Source organism: Urocitellus parryii, chromosome 2 (genome assembly GCF_045843805.1).
Source record: "Urocitellus parryii isolate mUroPar1 chromosome 2, mUroPar1.hap1, whole genome shotgun sequence".
NCBI lineage: Eukaryota > Metazoa > Chordata > Mammalia > Rodentia > Sciuridae > Urocitellus > Urocitellus parryii.
Window position 1 is genome coordinate 164,074,566 of NC_135532.1, and position 17,091 is coordinate 164,091,656.

The window sequence follows — 17,091 nt, forward strand, 5'->3', positions numbered from 1 at the left end:
TCGAAAAATTGTGTGTTAATGTCAGCTAACAGAGAAATAAGGAAGGTGAGGTAAAGATGGCATAATAGTTTATTCATGAAGTTTGTTGATTGAAGAGAAAAAAAATGAGTCTAAAAACTTCATGAGGAAAGAGGCTATCTTTGGATTTCTGAAAGGCAATCTTGGGCAAGAGGAACTAGATTGATATATTTGCTCTGTTGTTACAGAAACAACTCTGCAAGGCTTCAGGAAGGTAAAGTTCAGCAGAATATCTGGAATAACTTACATTCCAGCTGGAGCTGGAATGCCCTGTTGCAGTGGCCACTGTCCATCCACTAGAGTATCATGGGGGATTCCTGAGTGGATAGGGGTGGCTGGAGGATCTCCAAGATGTCTTTTTACTCTAAGGTTTCTGTATATTTTAGGTTTACTTTTAAATAAACAGAGTTTTGAAAAAAAGGAAGATAATAGTAAGGTTGTTTCTAAGCATGAGATATGTTTTGGAAAATGGTTTTATTAAAGAAAAAAATAGTGAGTGAAGAACAAAAGACAAGGATGATTTTGCAAATGGCAGTTTTATATGGTGGGTAGGGTATTTAGCTCTAGCCCAGATAAGACACGGACTCAGGCTCCCCATGAATCTTTATTCTTTCCTGCTTATTGTCCCAATATCCCCTAAGAGCCAAAGCTATAACATTTTTGGTCACTGAATATAAGTAAGAACTTGGAGATCTTGACTAAAAAAAGAAAAATCGGTACAAATATTAATATTATTTTTCCAATATAGTTGTGGTTGTGTTCCAGTGAGTGCTATTGATTCTTAAAGCATTTTTTTTTACTCAATGGCAGCACCATAATTTGATAGGCCCTAGGAAGTCAAAGCACACAATGGGTAGAAAATGAATTGTCCCAGTAAGAGATGGAGATTGCATTTATTTACCCACATGAAAACATATAATACACACATCTTTTATAAGGCTTTCTTGTTACAATAATATTTCTAAAATTATCTTCAAAACCTTTATAGTTAAACCTTATTGTTGGCTTTTTAACTGTCTGCCAGCACAGTGATGCGGAGGGTAGAATGGGGAAATTATATACATGTATATATACATGTATATATGTATGATTTTCTTATGTATATAAATTATATATATATATCCTTTTATATATATATATATACTTTTATTTCTTCTACTTTAGGATATAGAAGTGATTTCTCATCAATTCTTAAACATGACAGCATTTGTAATAATTTTAGCTACTTATACACTTTTATTATCCAATAATTTTGAAGCCTGTCATAATTAGTGATAACTATTCAGGCTAAATTACTAATTCCAGAGGTTCTTTTTTTCTACTTTTTTTTTTGTATGTGTAGAATACAAAAAATTACCTCCCACAATTTGAACATAACATAGTGAAATTTGATAAAGCAATAATCTTCAACTCTGGTTTTGCAAGCCTCCAGAGTAACTAAAGTGACTTTTGGTGGCCCTTGAAGAAAAATTGTATTGAGTTACCTTGTATTTCATAAAGAACAATCAGAATGGAAGGCGGGAGGAAGGGTCAGAAAGGAAAGAGGGAGTAGAGTCACTCAGTGTATTTAGGACTGCTGGGGAGAGATTCAAGTTCAAGTCAAGCGAACCTTCTCATCCCCAGAGGTCGTAAAAGGCAGTCTGGTCTTAGGGAAGGATTGCTGAATTCCAATTTGCTGTGTGACTTTGGGCAAGTCACAAAAAATGCTCTGTCTTCCGTTTTTCTCATAGGGAATGGGGGCTGAGATCAGAGATGATCTAAAAGGGCTCCTTCAGCTTCCACTAATTACAGGAACAATTTTATGTAATTTTATGAACAATTACAAGCCAAGTCTGTGACAATGTATACAGATTTAGGATTTTTGTCCTGAATTATGTAGTTTATCCATTTGCATTGATAAAATTAGCAAGACAACTGCCAAGTCTCTGGTTTTCTTTGTGCTGTGTAGAAAAAGCCGTAAGAGAAAATTAAACAACAAAGATAAATAATTGTCTGCCTAATCTCAAGTTCTACCCAAACACATCATGGCTGGGCATGGCAAGGCATGAGTAGAATATGACTAATGAATGCAGAGTTTTTATTTTAAAAATTTAAATGTTACCCAGACAATAGATATTCTCAAGTAGGAAATACTTTTAGGTAGCCATAGCCTAAAAATATGGGTAGGCCTTTGTAGAGTTATGTCCAGCTTTGTCTTTGTGACTTTTAACATGAAAACAGATAAGAAAATGATTTTATCCAATATTAAATTATAGGATTTAACAAATCCACATTTACTTTTGCTCCAGAGATAAATATTGGAACTATCAGCTTTGCAATAAGGAATGTTAACTCACTGTATATTAAAACAGTACAAATGATTAACTGAATATTTAAATGGAATTAGTACAACTATTAAAGTTCTTTCAGATTCAAATTTCTACATTGAAACTTTTATAAATGATCACTAGATAGGTCAAGAGTGACTCTTTGAAATGGCCTAATGCCTAAACAATCTACTTCAATAAATATGAAAAACTGTGAGAAAGAAAATTAAGAGAGAAGATTTAATGAAAAATAATCAGAAACATGATTAGCCTGTTTAATTTTTCCTCTTAAGTGTGAAACTAAATAATAAGGCTAAACTACATGATATCTGAGATTTTAACTTTCTCCTAAAAGCAGCTATAGATTTATACAACATTCTTTTGGAAGTTAGGTGAGACAGAGTGAGATGCTAACTTCAATCATGTCTGAAAAAAAAAGAGTCCAAAAGGAATTTGACATTTCTTTCCCAGAAACCTTTTTAAGAGGACAGCTACATCCTTAAATTATCCTAACTTGATTCTTCATATTCTCCTGGGATCCATTCTGGAGACAACCCAGAAATGAGCGAGTATTGTGTATAAGTAGAGACAAAAACCTCACCAGAGCAGTCTTCCCCGGGGATGTCTCCCTTGACAGATGCCCTGTCCACAGATGCTGCAAGATTTCCTGGAAATGGAAAAACCTTCCCCATAAGAAGCTGAACAATCTCACTGAACATACTTTTTTTTTTTTTTTAAATTTAAGGGACTAATTATCAACAAGAAGTCTTAGTCTTTTTCAAATGAAGAATTCTATAATAAAGGAATTTTTCTTAAAATTGGATGTGATATCTTAAGCCTGGAGAATTGCCATTCCCTGAGTAACTTGCCTACTGAGTGGATGCAAGATTTACTACACAGCTGGGGGTGGGCGGTAATTTGGCTCTTGCCTTCAGTATGGTAAGCATAATTTTCTACAAATGGAGCTAAGCCAAGGGATAAGGTTATTTCCTTTTGAAATCAACTGACTGCTGTTGTTTGGGTGTGAAGTAGAAATTGTTCTGTCTTTAAGTGGAGGCAGTAGCAAAAGAGACTTTGCCTTTTTCACATTACTGTTTAACAGCCTTGGTTCTTGTATGAAGGAATACTGACTTTTTTTTTTTTGGTGGGGGGGGTGTACCAGGAATTGAACTCAGGGACACTCAACCAATGAGCCACATCCCCATTCTTATTTTGTATTTTATTTAGAGACAGGCTCTCACTGAGTTGCTTAGTGTCTTGCTTTTTTGCTGATGCTGGCTTTGAACTTGTGATCCTCCTGCCTCAGCCTCCTGAGCCACTGGGATTACAGGCATGTACCACGGCTCCTGGGGACTGCTGACTTTTCTTCTTTGCTACTCTTAAAGTCTGGCCAGTGAAATCATTGCCTTTGAAATCATTTCTGGTCTTTGGACCCTAACTTCATATCATAGCCTTCTCCAAAAAGGTTTTTTGTTTGTTTGTTTGTTTGTTTGTTGTTGTTCTTTTTTTCACTCTACAAGCAAAACCTTTATAAGTCACAGACTTTTGTGTCTTTAACATTAGAGACTCCTTAGTGCAATGCTTGACACATGGTAAACATTAAACCAATATTAGTTCCCTTCGAGACGCTAATAATAAGAACCAGTACATTTGGACATTTACTTAAACATGTTACTTGAACATTCCTTGTTTAGTGTTTTTAAATCAACATATTTAATTCTCATAACAATCCCATTTCAGTTCATGCCTGAAATCCCAGGGACTCTGAAGTCTTGAGGCAGGAGGACCACAAGTTCAAAACCAGCCTCAGCAATTTAGCAAGGCCCTAAGCAACTTGGTGAGACTCTGCCTCAAAATAAAAAATAAAAAGGTTTGGGGATGTGGCTTAATGGTTAAATTGCCCGAGCTCAATTCCAAGTACCAAAACAAAACAAAACAAAACAAAAAACCTCAAAAACAAAAACAAAACAACAACCCCATGAAGAAAATACCCATATTACTACCAATTATATCTAAGGAAAATGAGTAGTAAGAGATTTAGTAACTTATCCAAAGCCAGGTGTCAGAATCAAATGCAAAGTCTTGCTCTAGAATCAATCCCTTTAACCACTGTCCTCTGATCTAAAAAGAGTTATGCTTCAAGTAGATATCTATTTTTACCTTCTTTTGTAGCTAAACAATTTTTTATAAAATTAGTAGTTATGAAATCAAAATTAGCAATTAAATTGAGGATTGTAAGCAGATGCTTCCATTACCATGAACCAGAATAATCTTGGGGTTTATTTTTCTAACTCAAAATTTTGAAATGTAGACCAACTTTTGCTATTTCCTTCAGTCATAATAACTAGTCTTCACTTTTTCTGTTTGGGATATATATATCCCAAGAGTGCTTTTGATATATAAATAAATCTTAAATATTATATATATATACATATATGTATATATATAATATTTAAGTCCTGCCTCATGTGTTAGGCAAGCACTTTACCATTGAACTTCATCCAGAACACTTTTTTCAATATTTTTATGGGTAAAAACATTAAATGTCCATCATCTGATATGTGTGATACTGGGAGTCAGGGGTATTGTAGATGCCTCTAGATATCTTCAACCCCAGGCATGTTTTAGGCACTTGGAATTTGTTAATAAAAAAAGTTGAAAAAATCTCTGCTTTCTTGGAGTTTAAATTCCAATGTCTCCTTTTGCAACATTAGCTCATAATCAAAGAAGAATTTCAAAAACTAGCAGATAATGCAAGAAACACAATTTCTGTATGAAGAGAAGGAAGTGATTAGTTTTGCCTAAGTAGGTTTGGATGTTGGAAACATCATTTGAGCTGGGTTTTGAGGAATGATAAGCAAAAATCCAAATGATTCAACTTTAGAGATTTACTATATAGTAAAGTAGTAGGCTGGCTGGTCTGTCTCTCAACTACAGTCCTTAAACTTGGTTTAAGGGATCTCTTTGGTCTAAATCCCTAGAATCAGACCCTAAGGTGGAAATTCCTGTGCAAGTAATACGTTGGTGGAACCTTTTAAAGGAGTGAGCAAAGAGGATAGCACAGAGGAAGAATCCAGGCAAAGGTGAGAGTTCAGGAGAAGGGTAGTCCTGCCTCATCCTACAGAGAGCTCTGAAGCATGAATTCTATCATAGAAGTTGTCTAGCTCAAAAGCAAAGGGAGACAGAAGGGACATGATTTCTCACACCTCACACTGGAGCGGCTCTCAATTCACCTCCCCTACCAAAGGAGGCAGATGTGAATTGTTGGAAGGCAAACCTCCAGCAGCTGGGGAATGGGTGCCTGAGCCTGGTAAAGTAAGATCTGAGAGGATCACCAGTAGCATTGGCCACATCTAGAAGGTAGGGTGACAAGATATAGAGAATATTTGAATAGCAAATGAGGAAAGAGATAATATTGAATTGATTTTTTTTGGCCATTTATAAAGTCTGGGATAGTATTTATTTTTTACTCATTCACTAAAAAGTCTAGAATGAAGGTAATTTAAATTTAGCAAAATAATAAAGGTAACACTATGATCTAGAGCCTCTGGCTTGAAATTAGTTCTTAAAGACAAAATCTGTACTGTCAAATTCCGCATAGACCCCACAATCAATTTTACTCATGGTCAAGTATTTATATTAATGTTACCTATTGACCTATTAGACAATTGAGTTAATAAAGCCAGAGAGGTACAGCTAAGATTTTCTCCCAGCTAGGACCCTCACCTAGGACCTTATGAAGTGGAAAAGAGATAGAGAGTTGAAATTGTAGCTCTGTTTGTTGTAAACTTGTCTTCTGGATGTTAAACATATTTAAGCGTGTAGAATTTACATTGACTGCCCCAGAATAAAATATAAGTAAATTCATCATTTCCTAAACCAACAACATAAATTGACTATATAATTTGATTATTTCACCCTAGGTCCTTTGTCAAAGAATACATGGTAATTGATTAAATCATAAAGCATTTTTTCATGTTCAAGGTGATGTATAGATATTAACTTCTTCACCATGCTAATATGGAAAAAAAGCTGTTACTGGATAATCACTTATTTTAACTATCCTAACAATGAACTAAAGTCCCATAAAAGTCTCAATTTTTACTTTATTTTGCAAGTGTATGTGAAGATATATAGATCTCAGCAACTAACTTATATATTAATTTTAAACAAAGGTTTTCATGGTTTATGATGTCCTTGGTGTATGACTAAGCAATTTATTTTATGGCATCCTTTGGACAAAAGAAGTACTTAACAATTCTGCTTACCAGGTAGTCTCAACTTTCTCATCAAAAAAATTGGACATATTTAGAATATCTCTTACATCTTTTTAAGCTGCAGGATTCTGTGTTTCTACTATATCTGAAAGGTTTTTTTTTAAAGTAAATCTAAAAAATATTCCCACATGTGCCTGTATGCATACGTTGTGTGCACGTGTATAAAATTCCTTCCCGCTCTCATTTCAAAAGAAATTTTCAAATCATCGGAAGGCAAAATGCTACCAGCCAACATTCCTAATGTGGTACTGACCATTTGCAATCAACTATTGGCAAGCTCATGAGAATTTGCAGGGACTAAGAAAACAGATCTCCTGGAACTTAAATCTGTAGAAGTGTCTGATGAATTTTGAGCACATACTTCTGTCCTGTCAGATAGGATTTTGAACTTTATTTAAAAATATATAAATGGTCCACAGGAAAGATGAAAGCAAAAATTCCTAGGTTAAATTGTTTCTGATCAACACTATTAGTGATACTTGATATGGCAATGTTATCTTTCTATTTCTGATGTGACATTTCTCAAAATTTCTGTCACAGGTGCCATGATTGTTTATCATTGTGCTGATTCCACATTATTCCTTTCATCTCATATACTAACAGAAGTAACGATTGATACAACCAGATCCAGCTACACCTCGGCATGTAATTTATCCAGGAAGAGGAATGTGGGATAAGTCTATTAACTGTTATGCTGGAATGACAATACCTCCAAATTTTTGTTTTGATTTTTAACTTTTAGAAGTTGACTTATTCATTGTGATTATGATAAGAAACATGGTAAATTAATAGGCTAAGAGTATAGTTAAGTGACAGAGCACTTGGGTAACTTATGTGAGTCCCTGGGTTTAATCCCCATCATTGAAATAAATACAAAAATAAAGTTAACATAATTTAATTTTATATATTTACTTCATCTTATTCAACAAATTATTGATGGCTACAATGTAAGTCACATAAATTGTAGTTATTGATCTTTCTGTGGGTCTCAAATGGGAGAAGAAGATAGAACACTAACTTTTGACAATTTGGTAGAAACTCTGAATAGAAAATGTTTAAGAAGTCTCCAAGGATATCTGTCAATCTGTGCCTTCTTTGGCTTTTGTTTGGATGGTTTTTAAAGCTGTGGTTCTCATCTTTCAAATAAAACCATTAATTTTTGTTCTGTGAAATGAAAACCCTGTACATTGTCTTAACTTCTATAAGAATAGCTTTCTTTAATTAATAATCAATTATATCCTTATTTTCTGAGTCAGAGACTTTACAAAAATATTCTGGGATAAAGAATGATTAAGAAACTTTTTTTTTTTTTAAGAGAGAGTGAGAGAGGAGAGAGAGAGAGAATTTTTTAATATTTTATTTTTTAGTTCTTGGCGGACACAACATCCTTGCTGGTATGTGGTGCTGAGGATCGAACCCGGGCCGCACGCATGCCAGGCGAGCGCGCTACCGCCTGAGCCACATCCCCAGCCCAAGAAACTCTTAATCATTTATCTGGGAAATAAGATCTTTTCTCCTTCGGGAAATTGCTTTTTTCCTCCTGACACAAAAATGTTAAATGTAATAATTCAAATTAGGCTGAATGAATTTCCCAAATCCATAGGTTGGATTGTAATCCAACAAACCCTGAATCCCACAGATTGGATTAAAATCTCAGTACACTATATCCTGCAGTTTGAATTTTACAAAGTATTTTCTAATGTCTTTCTACAACTTCCAAATAACCTGCAATAAATGACACGGCCATTAAAGAACAGACTTTAATAACCATATTATTTAAATATGAAAAAACTGAAGCAAACAAAGGAAAACTAACCTGTCTGGGTCCACATGCTTAGTTGCTGGGAGACTCAAGGCTACAATATAAGTTAGCTTGATTATCCTAAGCATTTGATAGGAGAAGTCAAAATATAAATAATATGTTTCAGGTATCACTTGGGACCCCATTATTCATCCTCTGAGTTTTCTTCTGGGTTAAAATTTGTTTTAATTATTCTTTGAAATTCTTAAGTGTTTTGTGATGTAAGTGATAAGTTTATTCTCTTCCCAAGGCTCAGAAAGCAAGAGTGGAGGCACAGGGGTTATTTGGGCCATTATCTCAACATCAAAATTATATATCTATGGGCCCAGGATTTTGAATGTGATTTAAAATATGAAATTAGTGATGATATAAGAGTAAATGTGGATCCCAGTGTAGATCCCAGTGGTCATCAAAGACCATGACTTGGGTTCCAGCCTGATATCTGGTACACGACTCAAGAGAAAGACCATGTAAGTAACAAAAGGGCTTTTTGTTTTCCTCTAAGTTTTTGAAGTGATGATGCTTAATATTCAGGAAAGATGAAAATAAAAAGGGAAAGGAAGCAAACAAGCAAACTCTCGATCCCAGTGGTGATTGGTGGAGGATTGTGGGCATGGCCCCAAAATGATAGCAGCTTCTATTTAATCAATGTTGACAAGACTGGGGAGAGCTGGGCAGGTCCCAAGAGGTAATGTTTTACTCGGAAATCCACTCAACCTAATTTCAGTAATGTAGGGCTGTGAAGGGGCCTGGACCCAAGCCAGGAAACAGGGCCATTAGAGCTCAGTGTGGGTGATGGCAGCTGGGAACACCGCCATCCCTCCAGCAACACTGCAACCAGGCTGCTGCATATGCTCTTGGTATTTGCTCCCCAACAGAATGCACAGACATGCTATTCTCACCCTTTCGAGGAAATGAATGGAATGCATAAAGGCAAGAGCTGCTTCCAGAATCTGTTTCAGCAAGAATCAGAGAGTGTGACATATACCTTTAAAGGACCACCATGAAGTTGTCTACCCAAATCTCTTTGATTTTTAAGAATGTAATTGAGCTGTGTCAAATGCCTATAAAAATAACTTAGCATCTTTATGGACATCTTAATATGTCTTTATTTTTCTTAACAATGATAGTTGTGGATCAAGAATGTGAAACTGCTAGGGTTTTCCACTTTTCAAAATATATAAGATTCATTTATAACTCAACTTTGCAAATCCAGGAGAATGATGCACGAGAAACGATACCCCTTTGGGCTGAGTTCTTTTTTTCTAGCTATTCTTTTTTCCTTTGCCACTCTTTCTCCAATAAACAGGGCATCATTATAGTAATATTAGCATGGAAAATCCAAGAAGGTAGAGATTTTGATATCATATTTTCATACACCACCACTGTATTTTTCAGTTTGTAGAACAATATGTAGCACACAGTAAGGCTCCATTCTTTTCATTAGATGAATAAATAAATGAATGAATGAACTGTTTTTAAGCATCCTTCAACTCTGGAGCATGAGGAATACATGATTTTAATAAGATGTGAACACTCCCTTTTTATGTTAACAATTGATAAAATTTACAGGGCTTCCAGAGAACATGGTGATTTCTAAGAGATCTTTGGGCTTGGAAGAGTGATGTTTTCCCAAAGCTAAGATGTCATAACATGGTCAGGTCATACCTATTTGTCATACTCTACCATCATCTGTCCAAATTGACTAAATATACTTTTTGAAGCCAAATGAAATTTGTACCATTTAAATCATGGCACATCAAGAAGGCAAATTAAACAAGTTTTTGACCCCGTAGCTTAAACTTCTACTATTAATAAAGTTATTTTCTCCTGAAAATATGATCATGTTACATGTGAAAAAATTACCCAATTTCTTATATTTAAAAAAAAAATGTTTTTCTTGTTGGGCGAGGTGGTGCACGCCTGTAATCCCAGCAGCTAGGGAGGCTGAGACAAGAGGATCGCAAGTCCAAAGCCAGCCTCAGCAGTAGCGAGGCACTAAGCAACTCAGCGAGACTCTAAGTAAAATAGACCCCTAAATAAAATACAAAATAGGGCTGAGGATATGGCTCAGTAGTTGAGTGCCTCTGAGTTCAATACTGAGTTCAATACTTGGTACCCCCACCCCCCAAAAAGTGTTTTTCTTTTTAGTATAAATCACTAAAACACATTAGCACTTTCTGTTTTGGGTACAGTGTGTCTCAGAATTAGATTCTGAAGGACTGACTTTGCCCTGGTGAAAACTGATTTGGGGGAGGCCATCATTAAGTCCATAACAGTAATAACTCTTAACAGTCACGTGGCATATATGTGTACAAATTACATATTCATATATATATATATTGTGTGTCATAGTGTTGCTGCTGTAACAAAATACTATAAACTGGATGGCTTTTGAACAATAAAAATGTACTCCTCATGATTCTGGAGGCTGGGAAGTCCAAAACCAAGATGGCAGCTGATTCAGTTTGTCAGGTGAATGCCTGCTATCTCATGATGGATCCTATCTCATGTTCTCTATCTCTATCTCTCCATGTCTCTATCTCTCCATGTCTCTTTTATAAGACACTAATCTCAAACATGGATGCTCTACCCTTATGATCTAAACCTCCTCTAAAGGCCCCATCCCCTAATTCCATCACCTTGAGGATTAGAATTTTGACATATGGATTTTGAAGGGACACAAAACATTCATACCATAACACTATGATCTACTTAATCTTGCATTTCCTGTAATGTCTTAGCCAAAATGACACTATTAATATTAGGTTTTCACGTTTACTAAAAGTAAAAGTACGATTCAGAGCTAACCTGAATAAGGAAGTTTAATCTACTCATGAACTGGCTGGGGTTTTTGCAGTTACACCAGCAATTCCAGGTCTTTCTCACTTGCCAGCTTCAGGCCTGGTTACTTCTGCTCCCTTGTTCAATGTCCCTTGGCACGGGGAATCTCACTTCAGTCTCTTAGCTTCTACAGCCTCTTAAGTAACAACTGTCACAGAGGGAAGTTGATCCTCTAGATGAGGAATGTGGTTATTTACGCTAATTGGATAGCGGTAATTGGAGTGACAGCTGGCCTCAGACATTCATCTGTCTTTGACACTCACCATGATGATCAAAGTTTTTGCACAAAATACCAAAGATTACATATTAACCCATCTCTAACATTTGCAAATTATGCAATTAGTGCCAGAAAGTGCCAAGCCCAGATTTCATATTATGAAAGACTAATCAGGGCTCTTCCTTCCATTTTGAGCTACTTTTAACAAGGCCAGTTTTTAAACTAGGCTCCAGGTCTCTGTCTGTGTATTCCTTATGCTGGTTCCCACTCTGAGTCCATTTATCCTTGTTGGACTGAGATAAGAGCAGGGGAAGCAATTTAAAGTAGAACCTGTCAGCATGGCTCTGTCCTAGGTTGGAATTGCTGCCACTTACTATCAGCGTGACCTGAGGTAAATTATTTAATCTCCATGTGTCTCAACTTCCTCAGATGTAAAACAGGGTGATTAAGAGAACTTTGAGGATGAAATGAAATGGAATGATATAGACACACTTATAACTCTTCTGAGCACTCCACCCTTATGATCCAATCACCCCCCAAACGTGAGGATGAAATGAAATGACACTAGTATACTTAGAACTGTTCTGAGCACATAGTAGGGGCTTTACAATATTAGCTATAATTATATACAAAGGTCAGGAATGTCATGATTTACAGTTCTTTCCAGGCATTGAGGCTGCTGAATAGGAGAGTTTAGAAAATATAGACATAGAGCCAGGCCTGGTAGTGCACACCTGTAATCTCAGTTACTTGGGAGGCTGAGGCAAAAGAATCAAAATTTCAAGAACAGCCTGGGCAACTTACCGAGACCCTGTCTCAAAATAAAAAAATAAATACAAGGACTGGGGGTGTAACTCAGAAGAACAGCATCCCTGGATTCAATGCCAATATACCCTACTCCTGCCCCTGCCACACACAAATGTACACATACAGCTATATGGCCAACAAGATTTATTATCTATAATGACTTGTTTAGAATTGACTTCAATGAAAGAAGAAGCAAGTTAGCACCATGGAGACGTTTTCTCCTGCATTCAAACTCATTTGAATCTATATATACACAAATAGGATTCTATTTATAACAAGTTCTCCTTTGTCTGAGTCTAAACCTTTCCCAAACTCATATTTAGTTTTCCATTGAGTAGATATAGTTGGAATAAGTATAAACTCACACATAAGGATCGTTTCCTTCATTTATATGTAGGATTTTTTAATAAACATCATTATGAGTCCTTAGCTGATCTCACCTTTTTGGTTGTGAAAGATTAGTCCTTTGGTCCTTTGAGTGTTTTGCTTTTCTCCCCATAAATTCTTGGTGGCCTACCTATAAAAATTTCACTGAATCCACTGACTTAACCCATTTTATTTTTGCCAACTAGTCAGTCCTTTCATCTAAAACAAAGACAACCCCTCTGCTTAATGTTCAATAATATCAAGTTAAAAAAAAATTGCTCTCAAATTAAAATAAAACGTATACATAGTTATAGGTTCAGTTGAATTGAGTTTCATATGAATGATTGACATTTCCTTTTTTAATCATCTAATTGAATTTCATTGATTTTAATTTTATGGTTTTTATATTTTAGAACTATTTTTTTTAAACCTCAGAAGTTTTTATATGTCTCTAAAAGCTCATAGATTTCAACTATTTGACATCTGGGTGCTAAATTGCTGAAATAGGTTTGTCCTTGACCCTGGCTGCTTGAATTTGCCCACCTGCTATAATGAGACAACTTGGACAAGTAGACAATCTGAGCATTAGTTCTGGCTGAGCCATGAGCAAACCAAAAGATTTATGTATCTGGACTTTAATTTCCTCATCTATAAAGTGAGGATGTGTCTTCTATCCGTTAACAAATATTTATTGAGGCTTTTCCCTGTATTAAGTCTGTCTGCACACTGGGGATTCAAAGTGAACAAAAGTAGATAATGTTATTGCCTTACAGAGTTTATGGTTTAGCGAGTGGATGATTTTAAAGAGCCCTTTCATTGACAACACTTTATAATTATGAATTTTATTATCTGTTAAAGATATATTATGGAAGACCTCAGAAGAGAAATGCTTCCTATCTTTTCCTACTGCCTCTCCTCCACACAGAGAAGAATGCCTAGCATGTGGCAGGTGCCCAACGACAAATTGAACAAATAAACAAATAACCATATGAAAAACACTTCAAAGCATTAAAGGGAAAGCATATGTAGCTATTGAAGCTCTTTTAATAGGGAACAGACAGCCATGACTTTCTGTCCTAATGAAGAGATTTGTACCAAATTTTACCTTTATCCTAGGCCCAGGCAAAAGATAACAAGAGAAAGCATGTGGAAGGATCTGACCTGATTCCATTTGAACAGGGACAAAAGCATGGCTGTATCTCAGAATCATCTGAATCTCTGCTCTTCTGTTTCTCCCCTGTGGATTTTCTTCCTTCTTATTCCACAAATACAAACCCAATACACTTCCCCTTTATTCTTCAGTTTCCTAATCTTCCCTCACATCATACAAAATGGTTCCCAAGTTTTTGTTTTAGTCAGAGAGATGTGACTCCTTGTCCTGCTCCTACAATGGATTCTTCTAAATGCTTCAGGACAGTTTAATTCAATAGTATGTTCCTCTTTTGGTTTGGAAAATGGCTCTAAAAATGTTGTTGTTGTTGTTGTTTTGGAGCTGATAAAGATATTAAACTACCTTGGGAATACTTATGGTGTCCAAACCTTTGGGTAGGGCTCGGATTCTCTGAAAGAACTTCAGATTGCTAGAGAAGGACCTCACTGAAATAAATCTAGAAGCTTTCTTCTGGCAAAAATATATGATTGATGAGCACACCAATGTTCTATGATACCTGAGGAGTACTGCTGATACGTAGATATTATGATGTTTAGAAAGGAGTTTTAACCTAGAACTTGTATTGGCACTTTGTTGTTCAAGAGTTAATAATTATTCATTTGGAAAGCAACAGATTTTAAAAAAATTGCTCTAAGTAGTAGTAGTTATCATCACTAGAATAGCTACATGTTGAAGATAGCTCAGAGTGAGTTATGATCCCTACAAGATAAATAAGACTTTAGTGACAAATGAATCACTGTGAGGTGAAATTACCTGTCATAGCTTCTTACATTTTTCACTAGACCAGACCAGCCTGGTGTGAGTCTAGAAACTAAATATGTTCTCACGAAAATAAGCATTTCCTTCTCCTGAAGATATTTAAAAAATAAAGGAGTTCCAAAAATGTGTCTAACAGTGGTGTTCTTATTCAAATATAAATTTTTATCTTCACTTGAATATAAACATATAGCTGACTGATTTGAGGAGTAAAACTTTTTTTTTTATGAAGTCCTCTATGGGGCCCCATTTCTGTAATCACAAAATTGTCTCCCAAATATATTTTATTTGGTACTCCTAGCTTAATCTTTAAGCATATCTGTATTATATATCTTTGTTTAGTTGGCTATAATTGATTACAGTGAAAAGGCACAAAGCAAAAGAAGCAGAGGAAAAGTTACCTGGGGTAAAGATTGGCAGAAGGCAGATACAAGCTTCCAGGGGTTTTCAAAGCCTATCCATTATCTTCAATTAAATACAAACTTGTTAGCCTAACAAGATTCCATCGACTCCAGTTTATCTTTCTAAGAAAAACTGAAATCATTGAGCCTGCAATGTGGTTTACACTGAATAGTTTTCCTCCTTCTGAGGTGCTGGATTTGGTGTGTTAAGTAAAGGGTACCTACATGACCAGTTCCCAGTACAAATTCTGGACTTGTAGGCTCAAGGGTTTTTTTTTTTTTTGCAAAGGGCAAAAACCAACTCAGCCCACTCCAGGGAATTTGATCTCTATGTGACCAGCACTGCTATTGGCCACCCCCAACTCCAACAGAAGCTGGAAATTCAAGTATTTTACTTTGGGGTCATTATAGTACTAGAAACATGGGGGCAAAATAGTTAGAATGAATTCTCAGTGCTCCATATAAATTATCTGTCACCACTGTCTGACACTTATGGAGCAAGAAAAAAGATTGTTTTTGATTTCCCATGTTAATATCACATATGTTGGTATTTTTATTGTAAGACTAAGAGTTAAAAACACAATAATTTTTTCTGAGCGGACCACTTGTCCCTAACATTATGCTTTTTGTTCCTGAGCACTTCTGTATGTGCCACTGAACAGTTTCCTAGAGGTAAACTCTTCCAAACATGGAAATTGTATTGATGAAAAACAATGATCTCTTTTTTATCCTAAAGTTCTTATATAATGGTATAGGAAAGACAGTGGAATGAATCTGATATAACTTTCATGTGTACATATATGAATATACCACATGTAGAACCTCAAGTCTGAGACCCTAATTAGAATGAGATGAACTCCATGTTTGTATAAATCTGTCAAAACATACTCTACTGTCATGTGTAACTAAAAAGAACAAATTAAAAAAAAAAGGAAAAAGAAATGCACTGTGCCAATGTACGATCCGATGAGACAAAATACTAACTCTTTTTTCTCTTGCCCCATCTTTCTTTCTTCCTCAGAAGCTGTAGATGAAACCAAACCTAAGGAAAGTGCCCGGCAGGATGAGGGTAAAGAAGAAGAACGTGAGGCTGACCAGGAACATGCCTGAACTTTAAGAAATGGCTTTCCACGTCCCCACCCTCCCCTCTCCTGAGCCCTGTCTCTCCTGCCCTCTCTCAACTCCACTCTGAAGTTTCCCTTCCTGTCCTGCTCACGTCTGTGAGTCTGTCCTCTCCCTCCCACTAGCCCTCTTTCTCTCTGTGTGGCAAACATTTAAAAAAAAAAAAAAAAGCAGGAAAGATCCCAAGTCAAACAGTGTGGCTTAAAAATTTTTTGTTTCTTGGTGTTGTTATGGCGAGTTTTTGGTAATGATGATCCAATCATTTTGGGAAATTCTTGCACTGTATCCCAGTTTTTTGATCTGGTGCGTGTGGCCCTGTGGGAGTCCACTTTCCTCTCTATCTCTCTGTTCCAAGTGTGTGTGCAATGTTCCGTTCATCTGAGGAGTCCAAAATATTGAGTGAATTCAAAACCATTTTGTTTTTCTCCTTTTCAATGTGATGGAATGAACAAAAAGGAAAAAAAATTCAAAAACCCAGTTTGTTTTAAAAATAAATAAATAAAGCAAATGTGCCAATTAGCGTAACTTGCGGCTCTAAGGCTCCTTTTTCAATCTGAATATTAATAAATCATGAGAGTAATCAAACTCCAGTGGCTCCGTGTTTCTATTCCATCTCCCTTAGTTGCCGTGGTACATTGGGATCTTACATTTCATCTTTTCTCTGGTGTCTCCATCTGACCCTAGCAACCTTGATAAGGGAAAACACAGATGAAGCCCAAGGTTCTGGTTAATACCAATGACTTCAGGCCTGGATGAAATAGCTGGGCGCTGCAGTAGCTTGCTAAGGCTGCTATAACAAAGTCCCACAGACTGGATGGCTTTAACAACAGGTATTGATTGTCTGAGAGTGCTGACGGCTGGAAGTCTCAAATCAAGTTGTTGGCAGTGTTGGTTCCTTCTGAGGCCTGTAAGGAAATGATTGGTTATAGGCCTCTCTCCATAGTTTATACATGTGTATCTTCTCCCTGGGTCACCTTGCACCTTCTCTCTATGTATGTCTCTGGG

The 17,091-nt window shown here is 36.1% G+C and overlaps 1 protein-coding gene across 1 annotated transcript in view; it reads left to right on the top strand.

The window, feature by feature from the left end:
- The window catches only part of Gap43 (growth associated protein 43), a 94,964-nt gene extending 78,890 nt beyond the window's left edge, over positions 1-16,074 (top strand). The window contains exon 3 of the mRNA XM_026396185.2: positions 15,986-16,074. Coding sequence (XP_026251970.1) covers positions 15,986-16,074 — 89 coding nt within the window. The remainder of the gene's footprint in view (positions 1-15,985) is intronic.
- Positions 16,075-17,091: the final 1,017 nt, after the last annotated feature.